This window comes from Anas acuta, chromosome 13, assembly GCF_963932015.1.
Source record: "Anas acuta chromosome 13, bAnaAcu1.1, whole genome shotgun sequence".
In the NCBI taxonomy this organism is placed as follows: Eukaryota; Metazoa; Chordata; class Aves; order Anseriformes; family Anatidae; genus Anas; species Anas acuta.
In genome coordinates this window covers 7,414,795-7,425,642 of record NC_088991.1, presented here as the reverse complement: position 1 = coordinate 7,425,642, position 10,848 = coordinate 7,414,795, and the positions used below count along the sequence as shown (strand labels likewise).

The 10,848-nt window shown below is 42.4% G+C and overlaps 1 protein-coding gene across 2 annotated transcripts; it reads left to right on the top strand.

The window, feature by feature from the left end:
• The first annotated feature begins 207 nt into the window (after positions 1-207).
• Positions 208-8,661, top strand: ESX1 (ESX homeobox 1). 2 transcript variants are annotated; one of them, XM_068697167.1, is made up of 5 exons: positions 234-572; positions 644-878; positions 965-1,010; positions 6,002-6,288; positions 7,288-8,661. In XM_068697167.1, the coding sequence occupies exons 1-5, from the start codon at positions 497-499 to the stop codon at positions 7,511-7,513; spliced, it is 870 nt and encodes a 289-aa protein (XP_068553268.1). In that variant the 5' UTR covers positions 234-496; the 3' UTR covers positions 7,514-8,661. The 2 variants fall into 2 exon arrangements, with proteins under 2 accessions (XP_068553269.1, XP_068553268.1); XM_068697168.1 differs by lacking the exon at positions 7,288-8,661 and having other exon boundaries at positions 208-572; positions 965-1,014; positions 6,002-6,134.
• The last annotated feature ends 2,187 nt before the right edge of the window (positions 8,662-10,848 follow it).

The window sequence follows — 10,848 nt, the reverse complement described above, 5'->3', positions numbered from 1 at the left end:
AGTTTTTTGGAACGTGGTATTTTATCCTCGTCCTCCACCACCTAGACCTCAGGATTAAGCCACTTGATGACCCAATTTCTGTCCTTTCCCTAGCAGAATACCTCAGCAAGATCGCAGAACTGCTGGGAGCCCGCGCAGGAAAGTTTGCAGGCCTCCTGTTGAGCCATCTCTGCCCTAACAGCGCCGACAACACAACTCAACCAGGAGAAGGCGTAGAGACCTGCAGAAGGGCGACAATCCCGCAGGTTTCTGTGCACCTTCCCCGTGTTTGTCACCACAGAACCATCGCCGAGCGCAGGGACCTGAAGCGGAGCCGAAGGAGCAGAGCAGCGAAGCCCGGCACAGCCCGGGGAGTTCCCCCCGGGCCCGGCCGTGCGCGTCCCACCCCCGGCCCTGACGCGTTAATGAAATGCTAATTACCGGGGCGCCGAGCCGGCCGGGCTGCCCGCGCCCATAAAACCCGGTGCCGGGCTCTGCCCGCCGCCAGCCCGCCGCCATGCAGGGCGCCCCCCCGGCGGCGCTGCACCTCCTCACCTCCTGCTTCATCGACGGCGGCGCAGGCCGGCGGCACGGTGAGGGGCGGCGGGGCGAGGCGAGGCGAGGGGCCGAGCTCTGGGCTAACTGCCCGCTTCTCTCCCCTCAGGCGAGGAGCGAGCGGAGCCAGCGCCGCCGCGGCCCGGCCCCGCCGAGGAGCCCTCAGCGGCGGGGCGCGGGGGGCGCCCGCCCGGCCACGAGGCGGCGGCGGCGGGGGGGGGCGGCGAGGCGCCGGCTCCGCTGAGGAGAAAGCAGCGGCGGTACCGCACCACGTTCAGCACCTTCCAGCTGGAGGAGCTGGAGCGAGCCTTCCGCAAGTCGCACTACCCCGACGTGTTCACCAGGTAGCGGGGGGGGGGAAGAGCCGGGAGGGCGGAGGGGCCGGGCGCCACACGGGGCAAGGCGGCTAACGGTGCGCTGCCCCCCGCAGGGAGGAGCTGGCCGGCCGCCTGGAGCTGACCGAGGCCCGCGTCCAGGTGGGTGAGTGCCGGGCGGCGGCGGGGAGCCGGCCCGGGGGGCGGGTGGGGGTGGGCGGGCAGCGCTTCGGCCCCTCAGGGACGGATGGAGACAGAGAGAGAGAGACACGGGCCGGCCGCCTCGGGGAGACCGGCGGAGCCTCCAGGGAGCACCCCCCGCCGGGCTGGAGCAGGTACCGTGTGCCGGGCTGCGGGGCGCGGGGCTGGCGTGCAGAGCCCCGGGGAGCTGCGGGCAGCCCGAGGAGCTGGCAGCACTCGGCTGCGCCGCCTGAGCTCCGAGTCACAGCGCGAAGTGAGTCTGTGAAGGAAATACGGGGTTAGTTTGACATTAATCTGACAGCAAGGCACTGTCCTGGGGAGCTGTATGGCCCGGGTGAGCTGTGCTAACAGCAGCGCTCATAGAACTTGAGGCGTAGAGTTTATGCCTCACGTTCTCATCGCATGCATTTTCCTTAAACTACAGATGCCCTAACTAGCTTTTCCTGATTCTAAGCACTTGATACCTTCAAAAAAGTGGCTCAGAATTTGTCTCATCTAAGCTAGAAGTCCCTTCCTGTACAAAAACTAGGTGTTCTGGTGTTGGGTTTTGCGTTGGACTTTTTTTTTTATTCGTTTTTGAAAATGTTGCTTCACATTGTGTGAAGACTTCCGAACTGTTTTTAAGCTCAGAATAAAAAACTATGAAATTTGGCTCGTGCTGTTTATCAGATACCAGCTGAACTACTCTTCCAGCACAGCCCTGGGTACGTGTATATTCATGGAGAACTGAGAGCTGGGTGCAGCTGCTCCGTGTGACAGTCCTACTTATTGCTGCATAGCTTCGTTACTGTTGGTGCCAGAGCCTTGCTTATATCTGTTGTCATAACTTAATTCACTGGATCTGGGATGGTTCGCACAAGCGAACACCTGTAAGGCTGTAATTTTTTTTCTTTTAACATGCACCATCTTCAGAAAAGGTTCTTAGAAGTATTAACAGTACTTCACCATTACTCTGCTGAGAATAGCTGGATGTTTTTCATATTTCTTGTGTGTGCTTGGAAGAAGTTTCGTGCTCCTCCCTCTCCCTACCACCAACGATCACTAAAACTTCTACTCACTGAAATACCCCAATATCTGGCAACTACACACAGCACCTATGCATAGAAGGGGTACAGGTGAAAAGCTGTTAACTTGCCTGTTACTGTCGCATTCCCTTCCTGGGGTGCTCACTCTGTAGTCCATTTGACTAGTGAAGGAATAGTGCAACGGTAGATGGCAAAGAGGAACTCATCTGATAGTGACTCACCTAAAAGACATGGAAAAGTGGGTTTGATGTAGTCAAAAAGGAATTAACAAGCAAGATTTCAGAGTTCATGTATCCTCAGTGGATGGAAGGAACAACAAAAGGCTGTTCCTTGCACTTACATATTCCTTGTCAGATTCAGATCCTAACAAGTCTCCAGGGCACAAGCACCCAGTCAGCACAGTTCACTTGGGGCAAACTTCCAGTGTGCAGCACTTCTGTCTGCGTATGTGTTCTTGTCCTGTGGTAGATGGGAAACCTCTTAGCTTGGAGGTGAAAGGATTCATAGGAACAGGTAGTGTATGGATGGACATATGCTGTAAATAACAAGCTACCTTAATGTCCAAATACATCCCTCAAACACTTATGCTCATAGTCGCTCTGTATGGTGTCCTGTGAGAAGACTTCGATGCCTCTCTACAGTACGTGAATAAACCAGTTGGCATGAAAAGCGGTATCTTTAATTTACTTAAGTGTAATTCCAGGAAACTAATTGATCTTCCCAAATACAATCAGACTCCTTCACCTCATTGTTTTCAATTTGAGACCTTCGCTGCAGCGACCCCTCTATCAACCAGCTGAAATAAATACAAGCCACTGTGTTGTCCCTCACTTGTGCATCTTGGAGCCTTACATGAAAGTGAACGAATAAGGAAAAAAATTACCCATCGATATAGTCACAGTTCAGCATCACTTCAAAAGACATCAACCACTGCTGCTCATTATTTGCTTGTAGGAAGGAAGGGAAGAGATGGCAGCAAGAATCTTCCCATTCTTCCATACCATGAAAGGGGTAGTCTGAAAGTCCACAAAACATTTTAATTCATCTGAACCTGTCTTAGGAAGCTCTTTGGTAGCATTAACATCTCTTCTTGCCATTCTGCTCATAATTCACATTGTTGCTATGGGAGGAAAAAAAGAACAAATTAAAGGGATATTTTGTTTCATAATGTGTAGAGCAAGCCATCATTTGGGTACGGTGGTTCTGCAAACTGGATCAGTGTTAAAACATCAGCTTACAACTAAAGGTGATCTGCGTTGTCACGTTTTCTAATTATGATCCTGTATTCAGCTACAGCAGAAACATGATACTGTTAGCCACATCCCTAAGTCTTTTTAATGATTGCTAGGTAAATGCATCAATTAAATATCTTACATACTACAGCAAGAAAGCTATCAAATATTACATGCTCACCTTCTCTTTTTAAAACCCTTTTGTCAGGTAATAAGGTAGTAATTACAAAAACTATCTGGATAATGTAGTGTACAACTCAAAATCATTACTTTAAAACTCATCTTCCTATGAGTATTAAAACTCAAATATTCAGACTTAAGTAACGCACTTTTTCCAAAGTATTTTGTCACTGCTATCAAACTCATACCATAAATACCTTAACACTAGCATAGCAGTTTCTCTTATGTTTAGTTTGTCACTTCAGATATATCCAAAAACAGAGTAAAGGCAAGTAAAGCAAAGGAAAAATGCTTAATAGAAGCTTCAAGATGACTAATCTGAATGATAATGACTATAATACATTAAATTTTGATAGCTGTTTGTCATGTGTGATGCATGCCTGTGCCCCTTTTATCACTTGAGTTGAGGAGTTTGTAACAGTAAGAAACTGAAAGTCAGCTTTTTTCTAAAGGTAATTATTAGATATCTGTGGTGATACTTCTTCACATTTGAAGAATACAAAATCTGAGAGATGATTTAAATAAGTTTAGTTGTAAACCCAAAATCTGTAACAATAAAAAAAGTTATTTTGTAGTCAAAGTACCAGTGATCAAATGGATTTGCTTTGGGACAGAAAAAGCAGAAAAGTACACATCTATCTTCATGTTAGGCTTCTTGATGAAGAACAGATTGAAGAACAACACTAAGACTTAGTAAGGAAATTAATACATTTGCAGCATATTATTTCCTTTTAGGAAAGTTTTTCACTTGCATTATCTGCAGTGTGAGACCATTCACTGCCTTTCTTAATTGATTTATTTGAATAGAAAACACTAACACCTTTCCTTCCAAACACACTTAATGTTTAGCACCTGAAGGTAAATTAGTCACTGCAAATAGTTAGATGGCATGTCTGATATTAAAAGGAGCAGTGGAGGTGGGAACGCCCAAAACCCAGTTTTGAGACATTATATGATAGAAATTTAGAACTGTTAAAATATTTTGGCTGAAATATAATTGCAGATATAGTAAGCAGCTATTAAAAGCCATACATCCATAAAACTTCTGCATCAAAATTCAAAGATTGTCATAACACTTACTGCTATAAAATCTATTTCAGAAAGACTAATACCAAAGGAATAACTATTTTAGCATCTGCTGTCTTTTTTTTTTTTTAAGACTTCATTTTTGCAGCTTAATTTTATGATTTTTCTTTGGTTTAGTGACATCGACAGATTCTTGATCTGAAGTTAACTACACTGTATGTTAAACAACCTCCATCTTTAAAGTCTGCCTTCATCCTAAATCATAAGTAAACTTCAGAAAGTCATGGTTCTGTACAGGACTGAGAAGTGTCTTTCCAAGAACTCTTGTTCTTTGTATTACCACTTTCTACTAAATATTGAATCCTCTTCAAAGCATTTAATTATTACACACAGAACCCTCCTGCACACAGCTCACTAAGCAACACAAGACTGCTGAGATTATTAGGCATTAAGCACAGCTAATGCCTTTCTTCGAAGTCCACATCCAGTTCAGAATCCAGCTTGAATGGTCCCCACTACAGAGAGGACTCAAAAACCTGAGCAGCTAAGTACAGTTGGATTTTGAATGTACAACCTCAGCAGCATATACTTACAAGATTATTAAAAAAAAAAAAAGTACAAAAAAAACTCTCCCTGCTGTTTTAAGGCTGATGCTCTTCAGTCTACTCTTTGCTACCATCCTGGGTCTGAAAGGTTCAGCTCAGTGAATGCTAAATAATGACAGTGTGAAGAGTCAGTTTTTCTGATCTGTAGATTGGATTGACTAAAATCTTTAAAAGATGTTTAATGGGCTAAAATAATGACTAGTCAGGCTTGAACAGGCAATGTACCTAACAGCTTACTACACAAAACCAGTGCTAGCTAAAGCCCCTTTAGGAACAGCTTGATACGCTGTTCTAATAAGACTTACTAGATTTTCTAGTTTAGTATTGACTTCCACTGCAATTCAGTTAATCACTGTCATATCGCTATATGCTGTTTGCATTCATGGTAGGTAACAAAAGGTTTTCATTTTACTTTTAAATTTCATGTGTAAGAATGAATGGCCCAGCTATCAAGATAAGAAGCACATGCCACATATTTGGACAAGTTCCTCTAATAGTCATGATTAAGGTGCTTCCCAAGGTATCTGTACAGAAATAGCTACCTCTTGAAAGGCTTTGTTGAAATTTAATTTTCAATAAATAGCTTGTGAAAGGAAGAATAATAATTTTAATAACTAATCATAAGTTCTCAAGTCATCAGTTTGTCACAATGGCTTTAAACCATATGGGACTATACAGTCAGAGTTACAGTAGTAAAATTCAGGTTTTATAACCAATTTATTTGTTAATAAACTCATTACAGTATTTATGTATGTATCTTTAATGTTGAGAAGTTTTTGTTTAACAATAAATAATTTGCCATCCATATCACTGCGTGCAGGAGTAGCTGGTAAGACAAACTTCAGAGTAAGTTCAGCTAATGCCTTTATAATTTCTTATTGAAGGTCTGGTTCCAAAACAGAAGGGCAAAGTGGAGGAAACGTGAAAAAACTGAAATTCTGGGGACTGTTCCAGGAATCTCCTTAACGCACCCACTTGGTCTATTTTTGGATGTTCCACTGAGTCATTCCCCCATCCTAGATCACACGTGGAGGTCAATGCCTTTTTCAACATTGGCTGTGCCATCCATCTCTTCAGCCTTTAGTCCTTCAACCCTAGGGCCATTTGGCCTCAGCAGCCTTACCTGGACTTCTCTCTTCAGAAATCCTATTTTAAATCCACATTTTGGAAGGTACGGTCTTTTTTTTCTCCCCTAAATCTCAGAACTGTTAAAAACTGCATTTTTATTAGTTTGCTATTCACATATGTTAACAAATGTGCTCCCATACTTAAAATGGAGCTGGTTCCTGTGTGGGATCACTTGATTAGAAAAAAAAAAAAAAAAAAAAAAACACCAAAATGTAGTTGTAAGTCATGCTAGTGAAAGCTTCCTATGTAATTGCTGTTTGAATATCAGTTGTGCATACTTACCAAAATTTTGGTCTCACTGAATATTGGTCTTCACATAGAGTGCTGTAACCTAGGTAGCTTCAGCTCCATCCTTATCTTGCATAAATAATGATGTGACTGCAGACAGATGTGGCTGCTAGGAGATTTGGCAGAATAAAGGTTTTAGTCATTTTTTTCTACGGAGATCAGAAGATTCCATAATGCACCCCATAAGATATGAAAAAGCATCTGTGTAGCATGTATAAATGTGTTCATATACTTACACAAATGTAAAAGGCAGTGTTCTCCTCTTGCTGAAGTTACAGCCTGTATCAGTTCGCGTTAAGGGGCAGATCTGTGTACCACACAGGCAAATGCTGCTTTTCACACGGAGCAACTTGTCTGAACAAATTGGCTACGTAAACAGCTACATGAATTAATCTTTTTATGAGGTGATTTATAGTTTTCACAGAACAGGCTGAGCTCCAGCATCCAAGGTTTGCTGAGAAAGGATTAGGAGTTTAGTGAGTGGTTGATGTTTTAGGTGTCTGCAGTCTGATCAGCTGTCAAGTTTATTTCAATTAAGTGTTTTTTTTTGTTTGCTTTAAGAGTAAGACATTGTACTGCAAAATAAAGCAGTAAAATACATCCTGCAAAACAATGTACATTTGGAAGAAACTGGTAGTTTTGGCAAGTTAGTTCCCACTCTTTTTTTTTTTTTTTTTATTCCGTGCAACTCAGAAAGTACTTGTTCTCCAAAACAATTCTTAGTTTGGATAATATTGACTTCTTTCAAATACAGGTTTCTCAATGCTTTAAATCCTCTCATGACAACAGCTTCAGTACTAATGAAAGCTCCTGGACCCCCGTCAGACCCTGCTCTTACTGCCTTCACTGATCCAGCAGCGGTTGAAAGGAAAACGTCGAGCATTGCAGCACTAAGGCTCAAAGCGAAAGAACATTCAGCACAAATCCCTCAATTAAACCTCATCTCCAGTCTTACAAACACTAACAAAGAACTTTGTTAGGAGCTCTCCCACAGACTGCAGCCACAGAGGGGAAAGTGAATGCCTTCCCCAATAAGTAGCGCCTGTTAGAGACATTTAAAGAAAAAAAAAAAAAGAGAAAACACACACATCCAGCTGTAGTTCATCCAACTTCAGCAATGGACTAAGAGGAGGTAACCCTGCTAAAATTTTTCCTTTATTACAACATGAAATCCTGTAGCAAGTTGACTTTTGTCATCATTTTTATACAGAGTGAATTTCTGACACTACAGAAATAAGCAGGAACTGCCCTCGTCTTTATAACTCAGGCTACAATGAAACTGAAGCTTCGAAATCCCTTAAGTCACTGGATGCTAGTTCACATGTTTGAAATAATTTGTAGGAATAACTTCAGTCTCATAAGCAATTCTTAACTCATTTCTCAGGAGGAACTCTTACATACAGTACTTTAGACATAAGAACCAGTACGCGATATGTTCTTAACTTTGAAAACCTGCTTCATGTTGAAGTACAGATGCCAATGAAATCTCACATTTTAGACAGACTTAGCAGGAAGGAGACTTAGACTATTTTCAGTATAGGCTTTCAATTCAGAACTACGTTTGTATAAAGTAAATCTTGTTTCAATCAAGAAATGTTTATGTTCAGAGTGGCAATGTTTTAATAATTAAAAAATACACTTCGTATTTGAAAACTGTACCCTGTGACAATAGGTTATTAATGTGCAGTAAATTGTGTGTAGTTCTCTGTGCACATAGACACATCAGTAAGTAGCTAATAGCTGTAAATATGAGGTTACTGACTACTTGTAGCATGACTAATGGCACATATTATGAGACCACTAAGTTAACAGATCGCTTGTATATTTCCATGTTTCATGCCTTGAATAGATTGAGAATTTAAGCAAAAATTAAATGTGATGTGTTAAATTCTTCCTTCGACTGATGTTGAAATGACTAAGCAGAGGTTCTGCTAACCAGAAGTCTCTTGTTCAGCCAAATCAACTCCTTTTCTGGCTTTGGACAAATCTTTTCAAAGTTTTTGCTGAACTTCCCCATCCATCAAATAGACTGTGAACAACTATCCCAGCTCTAGGCTTCGCAGCTTACTTGCCTACCTCACAGGGCTGTTGTGAGGACTGATTAAACAAATGTGGTAGAGCTACACAAGTGCTCATTGTTTCTTAGTAGTCACAGCAGAAAGGCCAGCAGCTGAGGACACCTGCAGATTACCTTCCCCAAGGCTGTAGTGACACTCCAAGCAAGTTCTGTTGTGGGTTGATGCAACAACATGGGACTCGCCCATTGATGCTGTCTGGTTCCTAAAGACCATTCACAAGCACTACATTCAGAGAAAAGATTTTGTAAATTTTAGAACTTTCTTCTCACAGCAACTCTGGGACTCCTCTTGAGACTATCAAAGATGTTTTCTAGGCTAGGGTTTTGAGCGCAAAGCTCCAGATACCCAACTACTGCTTCCGTAAACTTATTTGAGTTTGTATTCGGGTTTGTGACTAAGAAAGACAGTTTGCTGCATCAGGTAGATCTGTTTTTCATTTCCTCTGAACTACTAATTGCTTTGACTGCTCTTGGGCTGTAACCTACCACAAGACTGGAAGTATTTCTGGATTCACAGATCTCACTGTTACCACAGGTGGGAGGTGGTGGTTTACTGTTAGGAAAAGCAAGCGTCGTACCCAAAGTACGCTGGCTAGTCCTGCTGAGTGGGTCAAGCAGCCAAAGACGTGGAAGGCAATGCGACCAGGACCTCTCACAAGAAGTTTGTGCGTGTTTTCTTCCACAACAGCTATTCGCCAGTCCACTCCCATAGCCCGGGGTGCCAGCTGGCAGTACAACACAGTATCCACTCAAGCACTGGGTTTGTTCCAAATTAACCTTTTAAGTAGGTTAATGGTTTGAAAACTGCCAGTACACAATTCACAGAGTAGACTGTGGCATCTTTCCTTGCCATCAGTGTCACTCTTGCAAGGTGAGGAGGTTCTGCAGGAAAGCAGACTGTGCCACTGTTTCATTAAAAGCAGCAGGAACTGTCTTGCATTTGCCACGAGCCATTCAGAAGAGGACTTTGCAATAAAAATGAAACCTATTTCTGCCAAGTTGTATTCCTAGACAAATTCACTAGAAGCAGCACATGAAAAATAACTGCTGAAGGCTGGTTTGAATAAATAGCATGAAATAACAAGTCCTTATGCTCACCAAAAATTTTGACTACAGGGCCATCAAAATTTCACCCAGAAAAAGTGAATTCACATGCTGAAATTCCCTTGATTTCAGCAGTTACATGCAGAGGTAACTTTTATCTGTCAAAATTTTGCTAATAGCTATGGACATGAATGATTTCAGGGACAGCAATTAATACGTTGAGGCAAGTAATTCCACTTATTTGCATTATAGCTTGTACCAGACCCAGATCTAGGAGCTGCTACCTTTACACAGCCCATACAGCCATTTTTACATAGGCCACAGGCCCCTCAAAACTGGAGGTTTGGATACCAGGTTTGGTTCCTAAACCACTCCCCATGTTGATTTGGTGTTGCTCTTTCCAGATTCACCTTACAAGAAGGCACCCTTTCTCTGGTAACACCCTCCTCTCTTACTGCAACCACAACCAAGCACCTGCTCCAAGCACCTGCTTGGTACTGCTCCTCTGCCACCCTAACTTCTGAATTTGTCACACCGAGTCAGGGACTCTGGTGCATATTTATCCATGGCTCTGTGGCTTCAAGCCACTGCGTCCTTTTTGATATGTGAAAGAATTGCAATGGCAAGTACACTGTTTAATTTGATATATACAGATTAAATAAAGGCTGCCATTCCTATGCCATTTGAGTGGAAGATGGTGCCTGCAGACATTAGCATCTCACAGTGGGTGCAAGCAGGGAACACAGATCACTGATGTGCCACCTAGTTTTAGTTTGAAATGCAGATAAGTGTTTTTTTTTAAACTTGATTTCACTTTTTCTGCTTTAATGAGTGCTTCCAAGAAATTTCTGTTCTTTCATGTGAATTAAAAAGCCAGCTGTGAGAGCTAATGATATTATGAAAATAAATATGCAGTGCAACACTTGAAATCAGCTTAGAAATCAAAGTACACCTGTAACCAAAACTCAGCAAGCCTTTCATGTTAATTATTGCTATTCTTTAACAAAATATCACACCAAGGAAGAAAGCTTACCTGTTTAGAAATGTTAATTTATTTTAAATTTAAATAATGAAGATTAAAAGTTTTTGTGGACATGGCATTAAAATGGCAGTTAAGAAATTTTGGAAAGAATTTAACTGAAAAACCTTCAGTCTGGCTTCATAGCTACACATGGGTCAACACTTACATAAACC

Excerpts from the sequence above, each read along its gene's own strand:
- ESX1 (XM_068697167.1), top strand. The coding sequence starts at position 497 with ATGCAGGGCGCCCCCCCGGCGGCGCTGCACCTCCTCACCTCCTGCTTC. Across the intron at positions 573-643 it reads CGGCGCAGGCCGGCGGCACG|GCGAGGAGCGAGCGGAGCCA; the intron begins GTGAGGGGCGGC and ends CTCTCCCCTCAG. Across the intron at positions 1,011-6,001 it reads TGACCGAGGCCCGCGTCCAG|GTCTGGTTCCAAAACAGAAG; the intron begins GTGGGTGAGTGC and ends TTCTTATTGAAG.